The sequence below is a fragment of the Coregonus lavaretus genome, assembly GCF_964263955.1.
Source record: "Coregonus lavaretus genome assembly, chromosome: 35".
NCBI lineage: Eukaryota > Metazoa > Chordata > Actinopteri > Salmoniformes > Salmonidae > Coregonus > Coregonus lavaretus.
In genome coordinates this window covers 4,234,467-4,261,750 of record NC_140022.1, presented here as the reverse complement: position 1 = coordinate 4,261,750, position 27,284 = coordinate 4,234,467, and the positions used below count along the sequence as shown (strand labels likewise).

General features: G+C 44.2%; 2 protein-coding genes and 1 long non-coding RNA gene across 3 annotated transcripts in view; all 3 read left to right on the top strand.

The window, feature by feature from the left end:
- Positions 1-3,908, top strand: part of LOC311109670 (tomoregulin-2-like) — a gene marked incomplete at both ends in the record, with an annotated part of 6,037 nt that extends 2,129 nt beyond the window's left edge. The window contains 7 exons of the mRNA XM_084152627.1: positions 224-330; positions 1,914-2,043; positions 2,134-2,181; positions 2,282-2,375; positions 2,735-2,883; positions 3,195-3,459; positions 3,812-3,908. Of these exons, the coding sequence (XP_084008753.1) occupies positions 224-330; positions 1,914-2,043; positions 2,134-2,181; positions 2,282-2,375; positions 2,735-2,883; positions 3,195-3,459; positions 3,812-3,908 (890 nt within the window). The remainder of the gene's footprint in view (positions 1-223; positions 331-1,913; positions 2,044-2,133; positions 2,182-2,281; positions 2,376-2,734; positions 2,884-3,194; positions 3,460-3,811) is intronic.
- A 3,574-nt stretch (positions 3,909-7,482) lies between these two features.
- Positions 7,483-10,307, top strand: LOC311109466 (liprin-beta-2-like). The gene is made up of 3 exons (XM_084152384.1): positions 7,483-7,803; positions 9,260-9,501; positions 10,206-10,307. The coding sequence occupies exons 1-3, from the start codon at positions 7,740-7,742 to the stop codon at positions 10,227-10,229; spliced, it is 330 nt and encodes a 109-aa protein (XP_084008510.1). The 5' UTR covers positions 7,483-7,739; the 3' UTR covers positions 10,230-10,307.
- A 9,641-nt stretch (positions 10,308-19,948) lies between these two features.
- Positions 19,949-20,849, top strand: LOC311109791. The gene is made up of 3 exons (XR_014610632.1): positions 19,949-20,225; positions 20,593-20,679; positions 20,783-20,849. It is a non-coding gene; the product is annotated as an uncharacterized lncRNA (long non-coding RNA).
- The last annotated feature ends 6,435 nt before the right edge of the window (positions 20,850-27,284 follow it).

The following is a 27,284-nucleotide window of genomic DNA, read 5'->3' as shown; positions in this document are numbered from 1 at the left end:
TAGTCATTCCTCCTCTCCTCTTGGAAGTAACAAATACCCCAGTAATGGTACTATCTTACAGAGACACACAGTAGGCTAGACACACACGGGCAGCAGTTACCACAGCCCTGGGCTCCAGTGGAGCACTAACAAGGCCACTGGAAGACATGTTGGATCCATGGTGGGTCCGCAGAGAGCCAATGTGGATCTGTGGTTGATCCTCTTTCTATCTCTCTCTGTGTAGATCCAAAGGAGAGGGAGTCTGTCTTCCAGTGTGACACAGACTCCTGTCAGTATGACGGGGAGTGTCTAAAGATAGCAGAGACCATCACCTGCATCTGTGACTTTGAGGTAAGCATCTCAATTCAATTCAATTTAAGGGCTTTATTGGCATGGGAAACGTGTGTTAACATTGCCAAAGCAAGTGAAATAGATAATCAACAAAAGTGAAATAAACAATAAATATTAACAGTAAACATTACACTCAGAAGTTCCAAAATAATAAAGACATTTCAAATGTCATATTATGTCTATATACAGTGTTGTAACAATGTGCAAATAGTTAAGTACAAATGGGAAAATAAATAAACATAAATATGGGTTGTATTTACAATGGTGTTTGTTCTTCACTGGTTGCCCTTTTCTTGTGGCAACAGGTCACAAATCTTGCTGCTGTGATGGCACACTGTGGTATTTCACCCAGTAGATAAGGGAGTTTATCAAAATTGGGTTTGTTTTCTAATTCTTTGTGGATCTGTGTAATCTGAGGGAAATATGTGTCTCTAATATGGTCATACATTTGGCAGGAGGTTAGGAAGTGCAGCTCAGTTTCCACCTCATTTTGTGGGCAGTGTGCATATAGCCTGTCTTCTCTTGAGAGCCAGGTCTGCCTACGGCGGCCTTTCTCAATAGCAAGGCTATGCTCACTGAGTCTGTACATAGTCAAAGCTTTGCTTAAGTTTGGGTCAGTCACAATGGTCAGGTATTCTGCCACTGTGTCCTCTCTGTTTAGGGCCAAATAGCATTCTAGTTTGCTCTGTTTTTTTGTTAATTCTTTCCAATGTGTCAAGTAATTCTCTTTTTGTTTTCTCGTGATTTGGTTGGGTCTAATTGTGTTGTTGTTGTTGTTGTCCTGGGGCTCTGTTGTGTTTGTTTGTGTTTGTGAACAGAGCCCCAGGACCAGCTTACTTAGGGGACTCTTCTCCAAGTTCATCTCTCTGTAGGTGATGGCTTTGTTATGGAAGGTTTGGGAATCGCTTCCTTTTAAGTGGTTATAGAATTTAACAGCTCTTTTCTGGATTTTGATAATTAGCGGGTATTGGCCTAATTCTGCTCTGCATGCATTATTTTGTGTTTTTCATTGCACACGGAGGATATTTTTGCAGAATTCTGCATGCAGAGTCTCAATTTGGTGTTTATCCCATTTTTTTCTCTCTCTCTCGCTCTCTGTTTTTCTCTCTCTCTTTCTCTCTCTCTCTGTCTCTTCTTCCCTCTTTTCTCTCTTTCTCTCTCCTTTGAGGCATCTCTGTCATGTTGTATTTTTACTCTGATTGGACAAAGCCTCTCTGTGTTGCAACACCAGTCACGCTGCTCCCATTTAATACACACACTCTCACACACAGTGCTCATATCAATTTGTTCACTACAGTAAAGTAAGCAACATTAGTACATTTCCATGAATGTCTGCCATAAAGAAGCAGATGTGAAACACTCTTGTGGTCGTTGAAGATATGCACCAATAAAGTTCAGTTTAACACATCAATGACAGCTTTCTCTCTCTCTCTCTCTCTCTCTCTCTCTCTCTCTCTCTCTCTCTCTCTCTCTCTCTCTCTCTCTCTCTCTCTCTCTCTCTCTCTCTCTCTCTCTCTCTCTCTCTCTCTCTCTCTCTCTCTCTCTCTCTCTCTCTCTCTCTCTCTGTCTCTCTCTCTCTGCAGTGTAGTGCAGACTATTCTCCAGTGTGTGGTTCCAACAATCAAAGATATCAGAATGAGTGTTTTCTGAGACAGGACGCCTGTCAACTTCAGACAGAGATACACACTGCATCCCTGGGCCCTTGTCCTACAGGTACCACTCGTCTGGGGTCTCTTTCACTGGAACGTCTTACTGTGGAATGTGATGTGAATCTAAATATATCAATCTATGTGTGTGTTACAGACGCTGGTTCAGGATCAGGTGATGGAGGCGAAGATGTTTCTCTCCCAGGTCTGAATCATTGTCTACACGCATTTACACACGTGACCACACACAGGTTACCACAAACACACACACACACACACACAACATCTCTGTCTCTCACTGTTAGGGGGTTCTGGAGAGGCTGGCGTGGGACAGAGGGACTCGTCCTGTGAGATGTGTCAGTTTGGATCGGAGTGTGACGAAGACGCAGAAGATGTATGGTGAGAGAGGGAGGAGAGGAAGGAGGGAGGAGATGGAGGGAGGAGGGGAGGGAGGGAGGGAGGAGATGGAGGGAGGAGGGGAGGGAGGGAGGAGATGGAGAAGAGGGACGGGGGGAGAGGAAGGAGGGAAGGAAAAAACTGGGAGGAGGCAGGAAGGGAGAGAGGGAGACAAAGGATGGAGAGGAAGGGGGAGGAGAGGAGAGAGAGAGAATGGTGTAGAATTTCAGTAATGCACAATGTGGATGTGAGACAGCATTAAATATGGATGAACTCAGCAATTACCCTGTGTGTATTAATACAGGAAGAACATGAATACACACACACACACACACACAGGACTGAGTCTCGTCTCTCCTCAGGTGTGTGTGTAACATCGACTGTTCCCACATCAGTTTCAACCCTGTGTGTGCTTCGGACAGCCGTTCCTATGACAACCCCTGTCAGGTAAAGGAGGCCTCGTGTCAGAGACAGGAGCGGATCGAGGTCACACACCTGGGCCACTGCCAAGGTACACACACACACACACATACCTCACACACACACACACACACACACACATACCTCTCACACACACATACCTCACACACACACACATACCTCACACACACACACACACACACATACCTCACACACACACATACCTCACACACACACACACATACCTCATACACACACACACGCAACACACACACACATACGTTCCTTTTGAACCACAAAATGCTAAATGTTTTATAAATGAAGATAAGCTGTGCGTGTTATTGCATCCCACATATTGGAGTGAAATATCAGTTGAAGTTAATGGTTGTGCTCTTTTCTCAGGGGAGGGGCTGAGGGGCCTGTACATCCCCTGTCCTTCCCGCTACAGGAACTACTGTCTCCATGGAGACTGTCAATACCCTGACAACCTGGGCCCGCCCTCCTGTAGCTGTCATGCAGGGTTCAGCGGGCCCCAGTGTGAGCAGAAGGACTACAACGTTCTGTATGTGGTTCCTGGTTCTGGAAAGATTCGCTACGTTCTCATCGCCTCCGTCATCGGAGCGCTGCAGATCACCATTATCTCCCTGGTCGTGCTGTGTGTCACAAGGTCAGTACACACACACTTATACACACATACACACACACACTTACACACACACACACACTGTTTTGATTGCTCATCAAAGTTGACCATCCTGCTTCGAGACACAACTCTCTAATTTGTTTGGACTCCGCTCTGCCTGTTGTTGTTGTTGTTGTTGTTGTTGTTGTTCTGACTGTTGTTGTTTTAGATTTTGTTGTTGTTTTGACAATTGTTGTTGTTTTGACTGTTGTTGTTGTTTTGACTGGTGTTGTTGTTGTTGTTGTTGTTGTTTTGACTGTTGTTGTTGTTGTTGTTGTTTTGACTGTTGTTGTTGTTTTGACTGTTGTTGTTGTTGTTGTTGTTATTTCTCTGACAGGAAGTGCCCTGGGAAGAAGAGGAAGTCTGGCCAGAAGCAGAGTGGGGCTCCGTACGACACAGACAGCACGCTCCGCACTGCTACACTTCTCATCTGACACATACACATACACATATATACACATATACAGTATATATACACACACACACACACAGAGATATACACACACACACACACATATACACACACATATAAACACACACACCACATACGGCACAAACAGCACAGTCTGCGAGCCACACACTTACCACTGCCCACGAACCCCCTCTGTTCACTCCCCACTCACCTAATCCAACCTATACTCTTCCAACCCTACTAAGTGTCTCAATGTGCCAAAACGGTCCAGACCTCTTTGCAGATGCAGGCCACTATTTTGACTATGAAAGCTGTAGAGCAGGGGTGTCAAACGTCCGGCCCGCGGGCCGGATCAGGCCCGCAAACGGGTTTAATCCGGCCCGCGAGATGATTTTGTAAAGTATAAAAATGAGCTGCAATTTTTCAATAAAATAAACTGCTGTTCCAATTGTGTCCACTCGATGGCGCAATAGCAATTGTGTTAAGCAAGCAAACTGTTTATACCGGGGCAGAGCAAATAGGTCAAGCAAGTGCAGCCAGTCCGGATGAGCTACTTTGTTTTGGCCGCGATATTTATTACGGCTTCTACTTTTAACATTATGTGCTTTGGCACCCTCATTGCCCCAATATGTCTCTGTCAAAAAAGAGAAAAGTGGACGCAGAGTGCAGAGTGTTCCAAGAAAAATTGTCATCCTTCTATTTATTCACGGAATTGAATGGGATGGATTTGCGATCTTTCAGTGGATTTGGACAGCCAGTTGAAGCAAAAAGTAAAGTCATTTATTGCGTTTTCGGTTGCAATTGATGAAAGCAAGGACATTACAGATGTTGCACAACTGGCCATTTTCATCCGCGGAGTTGATGACACATTGACCGTCACCGAGGAGTTCGTGGAGTTGGTGCCCATGACAGATACAACGACAGCAGCTGATATTTTCACTGCACTCGTCGGCGCGCTGGACAGGGTCGGAGTGGACTGGTCCCGCGCTGTCAGCCTGGCTACAGATGTTGCGCCCTCAATTATCGGGAAAAAAGCAGGCGTTGTGACAAAGTTCAGAGAGAAAGTGCAATCTGCAAATGGAGGACGTGATTTTTGGACTTTTCACTGTATTTTGCACCAGGAGGCTTTGTGTTGCAAGTCATTAAAGATGGATAACGTCATGAAAAAAACAAAGCTGCGCTCAAGGCTCACGCACAAGCACTTGAATCACATCCTGAAGTTGGCTGCCACTCAAATCAAATCAAATCAAATCAAATTGTATTGGTCACATGCGCCGAATACAACAGGTGCAGACATTACAGTGAAATGCTTACTTACAGCCCTTAACCAACAGTGCATTTATTTTAAACAAAAAAAGTAAAAAATAAAACAACAACAAACAAAAAAAGTGTTGAGAAAAAAAGAGCAGAAGTAAAATAAAGTGACAGTAGGGAGGCTATATATACAGGGGGGTACCGTTGCAGAGTCAATGTGCGGGGGCACCGGCTAGTTGAGGTAGTTGAGGTAATATGTACATGTGGGTAGAGTTAAAGTGACTATGCATAAATACTTAACAGAGTAGCAGCAGCGTAAAAAGGATGGGGTGGGGGGGCAGTGCAAATAGTCCGGGTAGCCATGATTAGCTGTTCAGGAGTCTTATGGCTTGGGGGTAGAAGCTGTTGAGAAGTCTTTTGGACCTAGACTTGGCACTCCGGTACCGCTTGCCGTGCGGTAGCAGAGAGAACAGTCTATGACTAGGGTGGCTGGAGTCTTTGACAATTTTGAGGGCCTTCCTCTGACACCGCCTGGTATAGAGGTCCTGGATGGCAGGAAGCTTTGCCCCAGTGATGTACTGGGCCGTACGCACTACCCTCTGTAGTGCCTTGCGGTCGGAGGCCAAGCAGTTGCCATACCAGGCGGTGATGCAACCAGTCAGGATGCTCTCGATGGTGCAGCTGTATAATTTTTTGAGGATCTGAGGACCCATGCCAAATCTTTTTAGTCTCCTGAGGGGGAATAGGCTTTGTCGTGCCCTCTTCACGACTGTCTTGGTGTGTTTGGACCATGATAGTTCGCACACTCAGGATGTGACGCCTGATATTGATGCGCTGGTGAAAGCTAAAAGATGCCAGGTATCAGGAGTCAAATAAACTATGCAACCCCACTTAAAGTGCTGCATGAGACACCCTGATATAGTTCTGTGATCTGTGATATACTTCTGTGAATCACTGAGCCATTGTGTGTTTGTGTGTTGTTTGTCCTCAGAATTTCAAATAACTTGAGGTGTTTTATGATTAATAGTGATGTTGTGCTTTTGGACACACTGTCCTCAGGCTCCAGCTTTATGTTTATATGTTTTTATGTTGATGTGCTATTGTTTTTAATTGATTTTATTTTATTTGTATATTTAACCTATTCTTGACTCTGTGGTTCTTGCACTTGTTTGGGGAACAGGATTTCAGTATTTGTATCTACATTTCTGCCTGAGAAATGACACCCTGATATAGTTCTGTGATCTGTGAAACAGTTATGTGAATCACTGAGGCATTGTGTGTTTGTGTGTTCTTTTTCTTTAGAATTTTCAAATAATATTATGATTAATAGTGATGTTGTGCTTGTACTATTTTGGACACACTGTCCTCAGGCTCCAGCTTTATGTTTTATGTTGATAGTATTAAAACAAAGAAAACAATCTGAAGTTGTTGTTTTTAAGTTATATATACCATGATTTTACCGGTCCGGCCCACTTGGGAATAGATTTTCCTCCATGTGGCCCCTGAGCTAAAATGAGTTTGACACCCCTGTATTAGAACGAGCAAGTCTGGAATATAAGTCTCTAAGGTGTAGGGTAGAGTACTGGGTGGTAGCCGGCTAGTAACAGTGAGTAAGGTTCAGGGCAGGGTACTGGGCGGAAGCCAGCTAGTGGTGACTAGTCTGATGGCCTGGATATAGAAGCTGTTTTTCAGTCTCTCGGTTCCAGCTTTTATGCACCTGTCTCCGCCTTCTAGATGGTAGCAGGGTGAACAGGCCGTGGCTCGGGTGGCTGAGGTCCTTGATGATCTTCTTGGCCTTCCTGTGACACCGGGTGCTGTAGATGTCTTGAAGGGCAGGCATTGTGCCCCCAGGGATGCGTTGAGCTGACCGCACCACCCTCTGGAGAGCCCTGCGGTTGCGGACGGTGCAGTTGTTGTACCAGGCAGTGATAGGCAGTGTACAGTGCTATGGTGATTGCGTCATCTGTGGATCTGTTGGGGCGGTATGCAGATTGTAGTGGGTCTCAGGTGTCGGGTAAGGTGGAGGTGATATGGTCCTTAACTAGCCTTTCAAAGCACTTCATGATGACAGAAGTGAGTGCTACGGGGCGATAGTCATTTAGTTCAGTTACCTTCCGAACCTGTGAATGAAGTTAACGAGAACATCTTAAAGAAATAAAGGGAAGACAAATGGAGTACTTGAAGAAAAACACAAACACAAACAATGCCAAGGTTGCGCTCCCATCCCAAGTGGATAGGACTGCTGACAATGGCAAGAACTCCGCCCGCAAAATGAGAGGAACATTTAAAGCCAAAAGGAGGATATGTATATGGGAAAAAGGGCTGGGGCAGCTGTTGTTGTTTTGCTGTAAATAGATCTAAGAGGCAAAGAGAACTCCCTAAAGCTCCAGTCAACTGAATGCTGATTATAATCTGTCTGACATGATTGAAAACTGTCCCCATCTCTTACTCCCCTCCCTTCTGCTCCTCTCTGTCTCTCTCTCCGGCTCTACTATCACTCCCTCCATCCCTCTCCCTCTCTCTCGCTTTCTCTATTTCAATTTCTCCTATCGGTGCATGGTGATCCGGTGAGTAACAGTGTATGAAGTAGCCCGTTGCCATGGCGTCAGATGCCAGCCACATGCTGGAGGCAGCCTTGGAGCAAATGGATGACATTATCGCTGGTAAGCTTCTATTTTATTAAGACCTCCTCAAAGACAACCCGGCTTGCAATTACTGCTCTCTTTAGACTGGTATTTGGTAATGTCTTGAAGGTTTCATTGAGATTTAAATATATTAACTTAGAGTAGGAATGTTACATTTTGTTCAGTTCTTTCTAAGCATAATCAAAATAAATTGTGTACTTTGGATTTTAGTTGAAATGATGAAAGGAAAGTTCCTCTTAGGATCTTGAAGTTTGAGATACTGGGATTCAGCTTGTTCCAACTAGAGCAGATTTACTGGGGGAAACTCAGCAGGTTTTGAATAGATGGTCCTTGTCAGTAGGCTACTGTACATCAACCATTCTGCTAGTCTTTTACGCTGCCTCTCTTCTTCCCCCACGTGATCTATTCCATGTATACTCTATAATTTATATTACATTTCAATTTTGGTCATTTAGCAGACACTCTTATCCAGAGCAATTTACAGTCAGTGCATTCAACTAAGGTCGATAAAACAACCACATATCAATGTCATAGAATGAAAAAAACTTTCCTCAATAAAGCAGCTATCAGCAAAATCAGTGCTAGCAAGAAAGACAAATACAACATCCTTGTCTGTAGTTGTCCACCACACTCTATAACTAGCTCTCTTTCCATATTGTTCAGCTCTCCATGTTTTCTTACAGGGGTGATACATTTCAGTCACCACTGTTTGTCATAACCATAGCAGGATATCAGATGACTCTGTTGGGGTTCCTGTAAGGGGCACAAGACAAAAGGCTCTAATAATAGAGATAGCATAGTGCTAATGACCCCCAGTACACTGCAAGACAGAGAAAACCGTGACATCACCCATAGAGATGGTCATACAGGCTAACATATTGCTAATAATGCTAACAATTCCTGTAATAGGCCTACAGCTAAGGTGACATGAGATCATGAATATATATCTGTGCAGACTAGTGCAATATTTAAAAGACCATCAGAGCACAGCACTTTGACACACTGCCTTTACTCAGAGAAGCAGTCAATACACCATGCAATGTCCCTACAATATCCCTATAGGGAACACTTGAGTTTTCAAAGCTGACAGCGTTCAGGCACTGTTGAAGCTAGCGTTGTAGTGGGAGGGTGCCCTCCAGTGGTTATGCTAGGTAGCAGTTGGATGTTTTAAATTATTTCACACATTATGTTGATGTATTCAGTGACTCACATTGGAAATTCAAACTGGCATGATATATTCATCAGCACATAATACTTTCACTCAGCAATCTTAACCGCCTGTTTGTGGAGCAGTCACATACAATATAGTCAACAGCAAACAGTTTATAGTAATCTGATTTCAGAAAATCAAAACAAGTCAAAATGGATTGCTAGACTCTGGGATAGCTAGTTTTAAGGCTCTGATGGCTGTATCGCCCCTATGATCTTTGCCCTAACCATAACTTGAATCTAAATTATTTCATTTTATTGTCAGGAGGGTTCTGCGAGGCCTTCTTGAAGTTTGGGGCCCAGGGTTACCACTCCCAGGGTTCGAACTCTGCCCCCACCTTTGCCCTCACCTCAGCCATTAACCCCAACATCAGGGTGCTGCAGCTGGTAGAGGATCTCAGGGTAGCCCTGGAGGGCCAGGTGGACCAGGAGGAGCATGAGTCCATGAGCAGACAGGTCCCCATGGACACAGCACACACCCTGTTAGATTGGCTGGAGAAGGGAGGGGTGAGTGGCTTCAACACAGCCTAAACTCACTTCACACACTAAACTGGCTAGTGTGGTGTATTTATTCAGGAAACCTTGTTACTGGGTTCTATTGAGCATATGAACCATCTTTCAGAAGGGGGGGGGGGGGGGGATTATGGGGTGGAATAGAGACAAAAATAACAAAGTGATAGTGTTTGTGTAGGAGACGGAGAGGGATAAAAAGAGAGAGACAGACAGAAAGCATGAGAGAGAGAGAGAGAGAGAGAGAGAGAGAGAGAGAGAGAGAGAGAGAGAGAGAGAGAGAGAGAGAGAGAGAGAGAATAAAAGAGAGAGAGAGAGAGAGAGAGAGGGGAGGAGAAGAAAGGGAGGGAGAGGAGCCAGCTGGCGTGGTCTAAGTCGTAGTGCTGCAGTCTGATATTAGAGACTAGCCACTTCTCAGCCTGCCTCTGTCTGGGCTCCAAACCACACAGCCAGGGTCCGACCTAGACACAGCACACCACAGGTTCCCCACTACAGTCTCTCTGCAGCAAGAGAGAGAGTAGGAGGGGAAGAGGAGGAAGAAGCAGATAGAAGGATTCAAGGGGATTAACAGTGATAAAGTATCATTCTTTCAGAAGCTCTGTTAAGTTTCTGAGCTCTTCTCTCTCTCTCTCTCTCTCTCTCTCTCTCTCTCTCTCTCTCTCTCTCTCTCTCTCTCTCTCTCTCTCTCTCTCTCTCGCCAGGATAAGTTACAGTGTAGAGTTTGAGGAAGAAAATAGTCAAAGCTACAATGGGCCAACAGAATGGAGTATAACATAGATTTCTATAAGCATGTTGCCTGGCTGAAAAAGGTTAGAGACTTTTTGAGGTTTCACTTTCATGCTTTTCCCTGCTTATATATCTGTACTGCATCTGTATAGAGGAATCTGGTTATTGTTATTGTACACAGACAGGGAAATCCCTTGCATACTGGAGATGCACATAGAGAAAGACTTGTGTTGTGGAGTTGTTCATTGTAACACAGTTGATTGATAGTACAGACCAGTGGCGGCTCCTGAAAAAATTCTCAGGGGGGGGCAATTTTTCTGATGATTTAGGTGACCTACACACATTTAAAAAAAGATATGTCCAGCAACAACATGAAGACAGGGGCAGCATATAAGTCAATACCAGAAGCATTTATTGACTGATCTCAAAAGTGTTGGCTTACCAGGGTTGGTGGAGCCCTCAGTTTCATCTTTGCCTCGCAAAGCTAACTCAAACACTCCGCAAAACTTCACAAACTGGATTAGCCGGCTGAGGATGTGGCGGTTCTTGCTAATGTCGTAGTAAATATATTTGTTATAGTGAATATGGAATATGATATGTTGAGTAAAATGTTGTGCTAAGATCTATTTAGGTCAGGAGCTGGTTATAAGTTCTGTTCCTATCCAATAACAATGGACAAAAGGGTCCTATCTTGTCAGCCTTGTCAGCAGGTGGCCAAGGACAACACCCACGCCATAGGCCTCTCAGTTCTTCCAACTCACGAGTTCTTGCTCTGAGGACACACACACACACACACACAAACACACACACACACACATCATCACTGTTAAACACACACACACACACACACACACACACACACACATCATCACTGTTAAACACACACACACACACACACACACAAAAATCCCCTCTCTTAGGCTGAACATTTGAAGACAGAGAACCCGACTCAGAGCCAATGCAACAGTGACACTAGCCTGGAGGGGACCTCGCCCAACTCATCAGGACCAATCAGAAGATCAGAACTACTAGATTCAACCTACTTCATTTATTGCATAAAATGTCTGCACACAATGTTTCGGGGCTCTCTTCAGATAATAATAATAATAATAATAATAATAATAATATGCCATTTAGCAGACGCTTTTATCCAAAGCGACTTACAGTCATGCGTGCATACATTTTTGTGTATGGGTGGTCCCGGGGATCGAACCCACTACCTTGGCGTTACAAGCGCAGTGCTCTACCAGCTGAGCTACAGAAAGTGGATACTCATGGATGCGCATCGCAATTGTAAAATGTCAACACGGCGGCAGGTAGCTTAGTGGGTAAGAGCGTTGTGCCAGTAACCGAAAGGTAGCTGGTTCTAATCCCCGAGCCGACTAGGTGAAAAATCTGTCGATGTGCCCCTGAGCAAGGCACTTAACCCTAATTGCTCCTGTAAGTCGCTCTGGATAAGAGCGTCTGCTAAATGACAAAAAAAAAAAAAAAAAAAAAAACACAATTGGAGACACCACGTCATTTTTGGAGACATGTTATTGACAGTAAACTATTGTAGATGCGACTGCTAACTAAATAAAACATTTTAGCTGGCTAGCTAATCATCTTAGCTAAATGTGGGGCAAACAATTCAGTTATTTACCGTTAATTTGAGGGATTGGGGTGAAAGAAATCGAGTTACATAGTGATACTTTACGATATACTGTATTGACAATATCGCAATATTTTAGCGCTAGTTGGCTGTACCTGCACCAAAACACCATTATTGTTCCTTCATAGCTTGTTCTCAATCTTTTCACATTGGGAGCCAATTTGTTTTCAGCACTTTTATTTCCATGACTGATCAAAACTCGTTCTCATGGCTTTCTGATCCCTCTGCAACAGACATATGGTGCGCAATAAAATCACAGTATCGAATCGCAATACGTATAGAATCATGAGACTCGCAATGCATATATCTTATCGTGAGGTTCCTGGCAATTCCCAGCCCAAGTTCATTTGCCACAACAAATCTCTTCGCTAGCAAACGCGATGTCTTCTCCAAAACGGCAATTTGTCTCCAGCAATGTTTACTTTTTTGACGTTCTATGGCATCTCCACTTTCCAAGCATATATGACCACATGTAATATTTTGGTAAGTGATGCAAATAGTGAACTATGTAGGGCCAGGATGTAAAATATATGTAGCTGCAGCAATTTCTCTTATCTGATATGGTAAGTAATGGGGCTTAATGTATAGCTCCCTAAGAGTTTGACGAACGGGTCCGTGCACGCGATTCCAGATATCTTTACCTCTGAATAAACTGCCTTTATTATACCATATCCACCCTGTCCAAAGTCTCTACTTGGTCTCAGTTCTCCAGTAAACTTGTGATTATCAACACTAACCTCATCGTTGTGGCGGCGGACAGCTAGCCTGTATCCCTCATCCAGTTGAGTGGCAATGTCTTTTTTCGTTCGTACCAATTTTTGGAAAATCCTCGGGTGTAGGACTTTCCGCCTTTAGTAGAAACCTGTTGAATTATTAAATTTGGTCTGGGAGGTCCTAATTGTTTCGTTGCCAATTTATCTTCATTTGTTCGCCGACAAAAAGGAACTTCTTTCAAAGACACAATCGAGTTGCACTGAACGCTATAGCCATCTTGATAGTAGTACGTGAATTGATTGATGAGGCTACCCGCTCTTTTCTTAGTTACGTTCATGGTTACGTTACGTATGACGAAAGCGCGTAAGTGCAAGCCCTCAGACACCCATAGAGATTGTATTGAAAGCTCTGAAATTTGAAAAAAATAGATTTTACATGGGAGTCTATGACAGACTTCTGGGCGATTTTCAACCTGACTGAAATCGCCCCAAAAGGGGGGGGAGCCATTTGAAGCACGACTTTAGCCTGATTGGACATTTAGTGGCAGTGTGGCACTGTGGCAGATCAGACGTCTAGATTACAACACTGATAACTACTGTTGCCGTGATATAATTGATTAGAAAAAAAATCCCTTCCTTTTCCCGTTTGGCAGTGCGTCGCCCATATCGCCCTATTGAACACACCGCCCCTGGTACAGACTCATCTGTTTTGACCGTAAACTGGAAAGTTCTGTGTCATAGTAGTCACCTGTTCTATTGTCTGTCATTTCTGCACCTTCACAGAACAAGGCCCTTCAATTAACAGTTGGTATGGGAAAAGCTTGGCAATTGTTGAAGAGCAACAGGTAGCATTCAATAAAACATGGTAACCACCTTTCTGGAAAACACTTTGAACTCTCATATTACATTTACATTTTAGTCAATTAACAGAAGTTCTTATCCAGAGCATACATTTCCATACCTTTTTTATTTTCTTGTTTGTACTGGTCCCCCATGGGAATCCAACCCTGGCATCTACCACCTGAGCCACACAGGACCCAACTCTCCCTGCGTTTCTTTACTGTGCAGGAATAATACTTATACCCGAAACTCTGCAGGCGATTGTGATTGGATGAGCTTCTACATAGCCTTCATACATGGCACGATAACAGGAAAACTTGATTTCCGTATAGTTCAATTAGCAATATGGCTAATCTGTCAATCCATCTGTTGAGGAACTTGTACTGAATTTTAATGAAGAATGTGTGAAGGGGAGCAGGAACGGGCTGGACCGGGCTGGCGACGCGCACCACTGGCTTGGTGCGGGGAGCAGGAACGGGCCGGATCGGGCTGGCGACGCGCACCACAGGCTTGGTACGGGGAGCAGGAACGGAGCGGGCTGGCGACGCACACCACAGGCTTGGTGCGAGGGACAGGAACAGGCCGGACCGGGCTGGCGACGCGCACCACAGGCTTGGTGCGAGGGACAGGAACAGGCCGGACCGTACTGGCGACGCGCACCACAGGCTTGGTACGGGGAGCAGGAATGGGCCGGACCGGGCTGGCGACGCGCACCACAGGCTTGGTGTGAGGGACAGGAACAGGCCGGGCTGGACTGTGGAGACGGACTAGAGGTCTGGAGCGGAGAGCTGACACAACCCGTCCTGGCTGAATGCCTATCTCCACACCCTGTGTGTGAGGCATCAGCACAGGACGTACAGGGCTGTGCACTCGTACTGGCGCTACAGCACGTGGCACTGGCGCAGGATATCCGGGACCGAGGAGGGGTACTGGAGGCCACGAGCGTTGAGCCGGCACACTCCGTCCTGGCTACATGCCCACCTTAGCACGACACGTACGTGGTGCTCGCAAAGGACGTACAGGACTGTGCCGGAACACTCGCGGCACAGTACGTGGCTCCACATAACCCGGAGCCTGCCCAGTCTCACGCTGCCTAGCCTGAGTACGGGGAGTTGGCTCTGCTCTACCTCTAGGCTCCGCCAACCATCCTTCCAGCCCCCCAAACCTGGTGGCCTCCTCTCCTAGATCGCTGATGCGCCCTCTAGCTGCCTCCAGCAGCCCCGTCATCCACGCCGTGTGCCCCCCCCCAAAAAATTACTTGGGGTTGCCTCTCGCGTGTCCGTCGTCGGCACGGTTGGCGCCGTTTCTCCTCTCCTGCCTGGGCATTTATTTTTGCCCATGGCCCTCTGCCCGCGAATATGTCCTCCCAAGACCACCATTCACCCACCTGGGACATCGCCAACTTCTCCTGTTTGGCACGCTGCTTGGTCCTCTCTTGGTGGGATCTTCTGTCACGATCGTTATGAGAAGCGGACCAAGGCGCAGCGTGATAGGCGTACATACTTTATTAAGTGTACACAACAAGAACAAAAACAACAAAACGATACGTGAAGTCCTAGGTAATACAACAAACCATACGGAACAAGATCCCACAATGAACTAGTGAACACAGGCTGCCTAAGTATGGTCCCCAATCAGAGACAACGAGCTACAGCTGTCTCTGATTGGGAACCACCCTGGCCAACATAGAAATAAACGATCTAGAACAAAACCCATAGAAAACTAAACATAACAAGTCCACACCCTGGCTCAACATTTAAGAGTCCCCAGAGCCAGGGCGTGACAACTCATTACATTTTGAGTGCTTAGCAGGACAGGAAAACGGTCCAATTCACTCACTTACAGTATCTAGAGAACATCCTTAGTCATTCCTACAGCCTCTGATCTGGCAGACTCACTAAACATACATGCTTTGTTTGTCAATTATATCTGTGTTGGAGTGTGCACCTGGCTATCCGTAAATAAAATACAAAACTAGAAAATGGTCTGGTTTGCTTAAATGATTTATACTTTTACTTTTAATACTTAAGTATATTTTAGCAATTACATTTACTTTTGGTACTTAAGTATATTTAAACCAAATACTTTTAGAATTTTACTCAAGTAGTATCTTACTGTGTAACTTTCACTTTTACTTGAGTCATTTTCTATTAAGGTATCTTTACTTTTACTCAAGTATGACAACGGGGTACTTCTTTCACCACTGGTCATCAGCCTATACATTCTCTCCCTACATATGGGACACTTTAGAAGATGAGGCGTGACACCATTTAGATGATGGTGATGATGCAACGTTCACTATAAGCAGGGCAATTTCCCATTTCTATGAAGCCTACAGGATGCTTTGGAAATAGAATTAGGAATTAGAATACTAGAATGGATATGAACCTTCTTATGATGGTCTAAAGCATCAGCCATTTTGGTCAGGGACTTGGTCAAACATGGTTTGCAGTGCTGTGATAAGATATTGTGTAAAACAATGACTTTGGAGATTATCTGCATTGTATGTTTGCTAGCTATAGCCAGCCAGTTTTAGAGGCATGATTCCATACATTTTTCAAATTGTGCCAATATGCCAATATTCCATTTAAACAATGCAGTCAATCCACAGCATACACTTGCTGAAATCAGTTGATGATAGGATTTAGACAAGTTTTAAATGCAACAAGTACTGATATTGTATAATATAATAACACTCACAGCTTTCTAAGAAAATACAAATGTTGACATTTACGGTCTGTTTACATATATTTTAGAGGCTATTTAGACCGAAAATGTGTATAAATCTGTATAAACTGTATTTATAATTATACGTCAATATTTTGGGGTTACAATATTTCTATTACACAACTTCTGATATTTATCATACCTTTCTTTTATTTTCTTGCAGAAGTAAAAACAGGAAATGCATCACCGATGCCTCTACTGCCATTCATTCCAATTAGACTGGTTTGGATTTCTCCTGACGAAAATAGCTGCCTTTATCACCCCCTTCTATAACTGTGAGGGATTATGACATAGACCCTTTTGTAATTTAATAGGATCTCTATGGAGTCGACCACCAGACGACATGGACAGATAAACTGTCTTTCTGTGTGTGTGTTTGTGTGTGTGTGTGTGTATGTGTGTGTGTGTGTGTGTGTGTGTGTGTGTGTGTGTGTGTGTGTGTGTGTGTGTGCTATATGTCATATGGAGAGAGCACCACTTTCTTCCTCACACAACATCAATAAATTAGAGTACCAGCCACACAGTGATGATATCTTTGTTATCTCATCCCAGCTAGGGAGGCCAATGTAAATGTAATTTTCTTCCATGCTTTTTTCTGTATCGTTATATCAATGCTAAGCAGGGCATTGACATGGACCATCATAAAGCGAGAGTGTAAATCACCCCTACCACTAGTGCTCTCAACAGACATATACTGTTGCTACTGCACTATAGAAAAAGCCTCTGCTCCCCATTACATTCAGCTAGCTGCAGTCTGTTTATTTTCTGTTGTCTATGATCCCTCTTTTCTCCTCTGTCTAGCATATAGCATCACTTAGGCCGTTGGTTAGAGTTGCTGTGATGTAGATAAGGCCTCTCATCCCTGACTGATATAAACCAGGCCGTTAGCTATCTGCGCTGCTGTTGGATGTTGCCGCGCTACAGATGAATAATTCAGTTGACATTAGTATGCGCAGTGTCACAGGTCTCTCTGAGCGCCTTTATGACAGCCAGCCTGCCGTCGCCTCTTGTCTGGTTAACAACCACGACCCATGGTCCTGCCGTCGCCTCTTGTCTGGTTAACAACCATGACCCATGGTCCTATAGTCGCCTCTCGTCTGGTTAACAACCACGACCCATGGTCCTGCCGTCGCCTCTTGTCTGGTTAACAACCACGACCCATGGTCCTGCAGTCGCCTCTCGTCTGGTTAACAACCATGACCCATGGTCCTGCAGTCGCCTCTCGTCTGGTTAACAACCACGACCCATGGTCCTGCAGTCGCCTCTCGTCTGGTTAACACCTACGACCCATGGTCCTGCAGTCGCCTCTCATCTGGTTAACACCTACGACCCATGGTCCCGCAGTCCACCTACACCAACCATTACTGTATGACAATAGGAGTGTGTGAGTGTGACGTGTGTGCCTGTGTGTGTGTGTGTGTGTGAGTGAGTGCATGTGGTGTGTGTTTGTGTTTGTGCGTGTGTGCGTGCGTGCATACCTGCAAACCTATCATTAGTGGTCTGAGTGAAGTGGATAAGCTACTGTGATCCATCCAGGTACCTACAGAGGTGTTAGCCTATCACGTTGTGTGAGCTTTTATCACTAATTGCCTCAGTGGATGACACAGAGTAATTATCAGGCTGACATGTAGCTCTTCAAATCTGACACTAACAGGCGCTGAGCCAGGGAGGCTTCCTATCTCTTATGCTACATGTGGCGGCGATCTGCTTTTAATAGTGCAGACATAGAGGAGGTGTGAATATAGATGTGTTGCCATGACTCTTGCCCACTGGCCTGCATGTATTCACTGAGTAGACTCTTGGACTACAACAAGTATGTATTCTGATTGCCAACAGTAGTAATATGTTGAGTGTGGCACTTGATAATCAACTGTATAATCATTCTCAATGTGGAGTGATTGACCTGTGCTCAGCCACCCTCTCCTTGCAACATGATGCAGGCAGGCAATAGATGAGAAAACAAAGTGCTGCAATAGGGTGAAGGCAGAGGTTGAATATGAGTACAGGCAGAGAGAGAGATGGAGAGAGAAGGAAAGAGAGAGAGACAGACATACAGATGTAGGATCTTAATTTGAGCCAGTTTGCTACAGCAGGAAAATAATTCTGCAGCAACAGGAAATGTGAATTATGATGTGGATTATAATGAATGGACATTTTTTGTAGGGGTTGATACATTTTCTGTTTGGGCAAATCAAGTCTGACATTTTAAAATGGAAATTACAAACTTTAGAAGCCTTTTGTAATACAATACAAGTTTGCATTTCTTGCTCTGCAGTACAAATCTCAGCAACAAAAGAGTGATCAAATTAAGATCCTACATCTGTACAGACAGACAGACATACAGACATATAGGCAGACTAGGTCTATAGTAATAGGCTGCTCCAGTGTTCTGGGTGGATATGTGGATGAGTAAATAACTTGATGATGTCACAATGCCACTTTACCAGGGATGGAGCACTAGGGAACATTATGAGGTAACATGTTGCCACGGAAACACACTTCTAACATAATCCCAGACCACATTAAAATTGTTAGACAAGCTCAGGTAGAGCGTGTTAGCTACATCTCTCAACCTATAACTGATTTGATTGATTACAACAGTACACTACCCTAGCGTGTTATGGGTCAGACACTTAGTGACCCTGTCACTCTGGTCTCTCCTTGGGAGCAACGAAAGGAGACCCATAAACATAAAAAGAAACCCAAGGAGAAGAGCATCCCTCCAGCCCTGACCTTTCTTCAGCTGTGTACACTGCTGAGCTGCGTCAGGATGAAGAAGACACCATTTGATCCCTCCCAGAGTGGTGAGGGGAGAAAGGCAACAACGATACACGATACGAACAACAATAATGACTCTGATACTGGTGAGTGTGAGGAGGTGTCTATTGACTAGTGCTGCTACATAGTACAATTATTTAGGCTTCACTTGGAAAAAAAACATAATGTGTCTTGGAAATGTTTCACTTACAGGCTCTGACTATTCTGCAGGTGATGTGAAAAGGATCAAGGACAAGAGTAAAGGAAAGGTTCGGAGAGAGAAAGTTTGGATTGAAGTTCAGAAATCTCCTGAGTGGCACAGTGGTCTAAGGCACTGCATCGCAGTGCTAACTGTGCCACTAGAGATCCTGGTTCGAATCCAGGCTCTGTTGCAGCCGGCCGCGACCGGGAGACTCATGGGCGGCGCACAATTGGCCCAGCGTCGTCCAGGGTAGGGGAGGGAATGGCCGGCAGGGATGTAGCTCAGTTGATAGAGCATGGCGTTTGCAACGCCAGGGTTGTGGGTTCAATTCCCACGTGGGGCCAGTATAAAAAAATAAATAATATATGTATTCACTAACTGTAAGTCGCTCTGGATAAGAGCGTCTGCTAAATGACTAAAATGTAAATCTCAGGACCACAAACGCAGAACGACACTGGAAACAGAAAAAGACAATAAACAAAGATCTAACTCGGTAAGACATCCAAACCTGCTCATCAATGAGGATTTGCCAATGCATTTGATAATTGATAATGACCACAATAAGGAAAACACAGTATATTGTGTTGAATTTGATACTGCTTGACAAATGTGATAATGTCACAATGCCCCTTCGGATGGGGTAGGCCCTACTAGTTAAAAAGTCTTAACGGAATCCATGGAACGTCCCAACTCTGACCTTACCCCCATTGAAATGGTTAAGGTTAGAGTTAGGGTAAGGGTAGAGGTAAGGTTAGGGTTTAGGGTAGAGATGTCTCAAGGATCTCGGATAGCACTAACCCTAGTTATTATTGGGTAACATTTTGCCATGGAAACACACTAGAGCTCATTGGCTATTGATATTGTAGTTTGAAATATCAGTAGATTTCTAACTGATGTACTGATTGTGACCCTGAGGTCTCCCCTGTGGAGAAAGCAAAGGAGACCAAGCAGAAAGAGAAGAAGCAGAGCATCTATCCAGCTGTGGCGGCCCTGCAGCTGTTCACTCTCTTCTGCTGTGGAGGGAAAGTCAAGCTGAAGAAAACTCGTGCCTCTCAGTACAGACAGAGTAAAAAGGACCAGGACGAAGATACTGCATCTGATACTGGTGAGTATTATGGGTTGTCTGTTGATTAGATATAGAATGATATTGCTCCACTTGGAAAGATGTGTCTTCAAAATCAAAATGTCTAAACAGGCTCAGACTGGTCTGGAGGAGATGTTACAACCAAAAAGGTCAAGGACAAGAGTAATGGAAAGGTAGGGAGGGAGAAAGACTGGACTGAAGTCCAGCTATTGAAATCATCTCAAGACCACGAACACAGAAGTACAACACCAGAAACAGACAAGGGAACTCATTTGGGACAAAGACCGAACTCTGTGAGACAAGCAAACATGCTGTATCATATTTTATCGTGAGCAAAAGATCTTTCCCATAATGTTTTATCATTGGGTATTGCAATTGTCTTATGCAGGCAAATCAAAGGACACCCCGGCAAGTGAAGACCCATGTGGAGGAAATATACATAAGACCTGACTCTCCGACTCTACCACGTGCCCACGTAAGTTACTGAAACCTGACTTACTATACGGACAGACAGAGATTCACACATCCAGGCAGTTTCCCCTCTGACCTCAACCTAACCCCCCTCTTCCTCCGGGTAGAGCTCCCTCTCCCAGTTCTCCCTGGCTAGGAACCTGGCCATCCTCCCGCTGGAGTGGCAGCTACCTGGAGTCCCTCTGACCACCTCGTCTATGGCAACTAGGACAGAGAGAAAGCCATCCACTACCAACACTTCGACACAGGCGCAGACAGAAACACAGACAACAGATATGAACACAGACACACAGACCACTGCCACCTCTCAGAGACAGATCTCCATGGTGACCACCCAGTCATCAGAGACCATGACAGAGGTTCACACATCAGACTCAAGCACCCAGAACTCCACTCCTGACATGGCACTGACCCCTGAGAGCACTAAGGACATGATCGCTACTGATGAGGATGTGAAGGTGACTCTGCTGAAGATTTGATCTCCACCCTAACAGACACCTCTATGGAGAAATCCGTCCAGTAGGCCTAATGAACATTTCAATATAGCAAAAGCTATACTATGATCAATTAATAAAAACAGTTAATATTTCTGCAGCAAATGTTCACTACTGTTGATATGTGAAGCAGCATGCTTAGGTTAGGCATATGTGTTTGAATTCACCTAAAATAATAAATAAACCAAAAATATATCAAACCACTACAGGTAGGGGAGAGTGAATACATCAGCATTGAGTTCATTTGGTCAATAATGATCTATGGGCATATTACATTCTGTAATATATGAAATAACAATCACCCACAGTGAATACAAAGCAGACATGTTCTATTTTCTCCCTCCGTCCTTCCCTCCCATGTCCTGATGAGGTTTAGATTGTCTTGTTATCCACCCATTCAACTGTTTAGCATTTTAATAACGCCTCGCAATCTCAGGGCCTAATTATTTTTGATTCACATGCTTAAAATAGAGCCCACATATCACCACATATCTGAGCGGCCTGAAGGTGCTGTGTTACTGGTGGGTTTCCAACAGATTACAGGGAGATTGGTGAAATAAGTCAACCTAAATAGGGACGATAGGAACATTATCATACTACAGCCTCATTCTCTTTGCCTATATTACAGCAGGGAGGATATATTGCTGTCATCAGAGTAATGGATTACCACACATACTGTATGTACCTCATGTTTTCACACATCATGATGTAGTCCTTGTAAGATAACTCTGGAGCGTGATCTTGTCGTTTTATCACCTTGAAGGGTGACAGAATAGTGAGCTTTATCCATGACTTTGAGAATGTAGGTATTTTATGAATTCTCACAGGTACGATTTCTGTCAAACTGCACTTTTCTGTCTCTGTCATGCCTGCGGTCACCAGATGTACAGCCTCCCCAGAGCTGCATATTCCAGTGGCCTACATGCATGGATAATGAGCTGAGAGAAGTAGTTGCAGCACATCGTTTTAGGCTACAGCCAAGCTCTATCTTTAACCTGAGAAACATCTTAGTCCTACATGAGTGCACTCTCCACAACAAAGACCAGCCTGACATCAACATACTGTTGATAAAGTAGACATTGAATTAAATCAACATAACATAGACACTGTACATGTATTTTTGATGATTGTTAATCTAGAAAAGACGCAGAACATATTAACTCTGAAAGGGGAGAGAGAGAAGAGAGAGGGGGATGAATGGGTGGATAAAGAGGAGAGACAGTACAAGGGATGGTGAGATGTGTCCATTTATGAATTCAAATATTCAACTCCCCAATAAGAGGATCAAAGGTTCACCCAGGTGTACAAACAAACAGACATGCATGTACATACAGACATGCACGGACACACACCTACACACACAAAAACACACACGCACACACCCACTCCTCTATCCACATGAAGTGGTCAGGGCATCACAGTGATCTAGTTACAAGGACATTGAGAGAAGCCATTTCTCTGCTCTAGAGACTGTAACATTGATGAGGTTCACTGGACGCTCAAACACACCTCCAACATGTCCGTGAAATAAAAGATTACATCATCATTTTAATCCAAGTACTTTTCATATGACTGCACAGTTAGATAAGTATTACTACAGTGAGGACAATTAATAGAGATCCACACTCTTTTCACACTTCGGTAGGCTATCTATGCCAGGGGCTATTCTAGATCCTGAGCTATGAGAATCCCTTGACCTGGCCGAGCTCCCCTCACTGTACTGTAACACCAGGCTAACACCTATCAAGAGTAATCATGGCTTTAAGTGACCAGTCTATCCTCAGGGGGATACTCCTGACAACACATTGACAGCCAGGCTCTATTACGGTCTGTCAGCTGCTGTTTTTGCTGGCTCTGTCTTTACCCTGCTCATAGGACATGATGGACAGTAAGTGTGTGTGTGTGCGTGTGTGTGTGTGTGTGTGCGTGCGTGCGCTTGCGTACATGCGCTCATGCCTATGCATGCATGCCTATGTTTGTGTGTGTCCGTGTCTGCATTAATGTGTGTGTGCATGCGTTCCTATGCATGCATGCATGGGTGCACATGCATATCTGTGTGTGTGTGTGTGTGTATGTGTGTGTGTATGTGTGTGTGTGTGAGTGTGTATGACTGAGGGCTGGAATGAACAGTCAACTGTTTCTCATTAGTGTCTAGCTGCAGAGGGAGAGCAATAAGACAGTGATGTATGAATGTCCCCTGAGCAATCAGAGACACTATGAGCCATCATGGGAAGAATATATACAGCTTGGTACGAGACTCTGAAACAATGAATGGGTTTGATAGACAAAACATTTTTATACTCTACTACAGTGTTTCCCAACTCCGGTCCTCGAGTACACCCAACCAGTGGAGGCTGCTGACGGGAGGACAGCTCATAATAATGGTCGGAATGGAGTAAATGGAATGGTATCAAACACATGGTTTTTATCTGTTTGATACCATTCCATTCCAGCCATTCCACTCCAGCCATTATTATGAGCCGTCCTCCCCTGAGCAGCCTCCACTGCCCCCAACAATAGATTATCATTCTCTCTCTCTCTCTCTCTCTCTCTCTCTCTCTCTCTCTCTCTCTCTCTCTCTCTCTCTCTCTCTCTCTCTCTCTCTCTCTCTCTCTCTCTCTCTCTCTCTCTCTCTCTTCCTCTGAACCGTAGAGTTGTATTGTTAATTCCACAGACATCGCTCTGTCAGTGAGACCCCATGAAACACATAGCATCTCTCCATCCCTACACTGGGGAGTGGGGAGCCCTGAGGACCTACTTTGAAGTTCTCCACAGGCTAGTTGTTTACTGGTGGAGCACACTGATGGAAGGTAGAGGGGGATGGGGAGGTATGGAAAGAGAGAGAGAGAGAGAGAGAGAGAGAGAGAGAGAGAGAGAGAGAGAGAGAGAGAGAGAGAGAGAGAGAGAGAGAGAGAGAGAGAGAGAGAGAGAGAGAGAGAGAGAGAGAGAGAGAGAGAGAGAGAGAGATTATTAGAGGATGATGATAGAGATATTAAAGTAATCCATTGGTAGAGCTAATGTATTTCCTCACCTTCCACTTCCTGTCCAGGAAGACACAGTGAGTGAGATTGAACAGGTTGCCAGTATTAAACCCCATCTCTTTCACTCCTCCTCATCAACGGCAAACATCCATTAGCCATTCTGAGACACACTTAGATGATTCCTTTGATGATACAGCAGTAGCAATACAAGGATATAACATCTATAGAAGAGACAGGAACGCTTATGGAGGAGGTGTTTCTGTATATATTCAGAGCAATTTCCCTGTAATGCTTAGAGAATATTTTATGTGGTTGTGGTTGCAGGATCACTTGGCACATCTGAAGCCTTTCCTTTTGGGGTGTTGCTATAGGCCATCAAGTGCTAACAGTCAGTATCTAAATAATGTTTGTGAAATGCTTGATAGTGTATGTGATGTAAACAGAGAGGTTTTCATCAAGTCGTCCACACAAAAGGAAGCTTCTCACTGTAACCAGTGCCTGTAATCTGGTTCAGGTTAATAATCAACCTACCAGGCTGTTTACAAACACTACAGGAACAAAATCATCCACATGTTTTTTTTAAAATTATTATTACATTTTTACTAATACTGTAGAAGTTTGTTCTAAAGCTGTATCTGTACCCATTGGATGCAGTGGCTATATCCAGGAAAGCCAAAGTTCCAAAAGCTGGTCCTAAAATAGTGTATAAGAGATCATACAAAAGATTTTCATGTGGATGATGTTGAAAATATTTGTTGTTCTGATGTGGAGCCTACAGATGATGCACTTTATGAATTTATGAAATTGCTTCTTCCAATTATTGATAAACATGCACCTGTTAAGAAACTGACTGTTAGAACTATTAAGGCTCCATGGATTGACAAGGAATTAAATAACTGTATGGTTGAAAGAGATGGGGAAAAAGGAGTGGCTGATAAGTCTGGCTGCACATCTAACTGGCTGACTTACTGCAAATTGAGAAATTATGTGACAATCAACATGTACTGCACTGACACAAATGACTGATGAATGGTTGAAAGAAATGGATAATAAGAAGATTGTGGGAGCTGTACTGTTAGATTTCAGTGCAGCCTTCGTTATTATTGACCATAACCTGTTGTTGAGAACATGTATGTGTTATGGCTTTTCAAGCTCTGTCATATCGTGGATTCAGAGCTATCTATCTAATAGAACTCACGGAAGTGTCTCTAATGTCAAACGTAAAGTGTGGTGTACCGCAGGGCAGCTCTCTAGGCCCTCTACTCTTTTCTATTAACACCAATGACCTGCCACTGCCATTTAACAAAGCATGTGTGTCCATATATGCTGATGATTCAACCATATACACATCAGCAACCACAGCCAATAAAGTCACTAAAACTCTTAGTAAAGAGTTGCAGTCAGTTTTGGAATGGGTGGCCAGTAATAAACTGGTCCTGAACATCTATAAAACTAAGAGCATTGTATTTGGTACAAATCCTTCCCTACGTTCTAGACCTCAGCTGAATCTGGTAATGAATGGTGTGGCTGTTGAACAAGTTGAGGAGACTAAATTACTTGGTGTTACCTTAGATTGTAAACCATCTTGGTCAAAACATATAGATTCAATGGTTGTAAAGATGGGGAGAGGTCTGCTTTTTTGACACACACTCCAAAAAGCAATTCCTGCAGGCTCTAGTTTTATCTTATCTTGATTATTGTCCAGTCATATGGTCAAGTGCTGCAAAGAAAGGCCTAGTTAAGCTGCAGCTAGTCCAGAACAGAGTGGCATATCTTGCTCTTCATTGTAGTCAGAGGGCTAATATTAATACTATGGCTGAGGAAAGACTGACTGCATCACATCTTGTTTTATAAGAAACATTAATGTGTTGGAAATTCCAAATTGTTTGCATAGTTAACTTACACATAGCACTGACACACATACACACTTACCCCACCAGACATGCCACCAGGGGTCTTTTCACACTCCCTGGGTCCAGAACAAATTCAAGGAAACATACAGTATTATTTTATTTATCTCATATAGCGCAGCTAAAGTGAACAGCAAACCTGGTTTCAAAAAAACTAACAAAGCAACAACTCTTGGCACCACGCCTCTCCCCCATGTGGCCTACTCGTTGTGTGTACAGTCATGGTCAAATGTTTTGAGAATGACACAAGTATTGGTCTTCACAAAGTTTGCTGCTTCAGTTACATGAGATATTTTTGTCAGATGTTACTATGGTATACTGGAGTATAATTACAAGCATTCCATAAGTGTCAAAGGCTTTTATTGACAATTACATTAAGTTTATGCAAAGAGTCAATATTTGCTGTGTTGACCCCTCTTTTTCAAGTCCTCTGCAATCCGCCCTGGCATGCTGTCAATTAACTTCTGGGCCACATCCTGACTGATGGCAGCCCATTCTTGCATAATCAATGCTTGGAGTTTGTCAGAATTTGTGGGGTTTTGTTTGTCCACCCGCCTCTTGAGGATCGACCACAAGTTCTCAATGGGATTAAGGTCTGGGGAGTTTCCTGGCAATGGACCCAAAATGTCGATGTTTTGTTCCCCGAGCTACTTAGTTATCACTTTTGCCTTATGGCAAGGTGCTCCATCATGCTGGAAATGCAACTGTTCTTGGATGGTTGGGAGAAGTTGCTCTCGGAGGATGTGTTGGTACCATTCTTTATTCATGGCTGTGTTCTTAGGCAAAATTGTGAGTGAGCCCACTCCCTTGGCTGAGAAGCAACCCCACACATGAATGGTCTCAGGATGCTTTACTGTTGGCATGACACAGGACTGATGGTAGCGCTCACCTTGTCTTCTCCAGACAAGGTGTTTTCCGGATGCCCCAAACAATCGGAAAGGGGATTCATCAGAGAAAATGACTTTACTCCAGTCCTCAGCAGTCCAATCCCTGTACCTTTTGCAGAATATCAGTCTGTCCCTGATGTTTTTCTTGGAGAGAAGTGGCTTCTTTGCTGCCCTTCTTGATACCAGGCCATCCTCCAAAAGTCTTTGCCTCACTGTGCGTGCAGATGCACTCACACCTGCCTGCTGCCATTCCTGAGCAAGCCTTGCACTGGTGGTGCCCCGATCCCGCAGCTGAATCAACTTTAGGAGATGGTCCTGGCGCTTGCTGGACTTTCTT

What these genes read in the sequence shown, in the direction of transcription:
- LOC311109466 (XM_084152384.1), top strand. Translation starts at nt 7,740, where the DNA reads ATGGCGTCAGATGCCAGCCACATGCTGGAGGCAGCCTTGGAGCAAATG. An exon ending in AATGGATGACATTATCGCTG is followed by an intron (nt 7,804 to 9,259) that starts GTAAGCTTCTAT and finishes TTTTATTGTCAG; the next exon opens with GAGGGTTCTGCGAGGCCTTC. An exon ending in ATTGGCTGGAGAAGGGAGGG is followed by an intron (nt 9,502 to 10,205) that starts GTGAGTGGCTTC and finishes CTCTCTCGCCAG; the next exon opens with GATAAGTTACAGTGTAGAGT.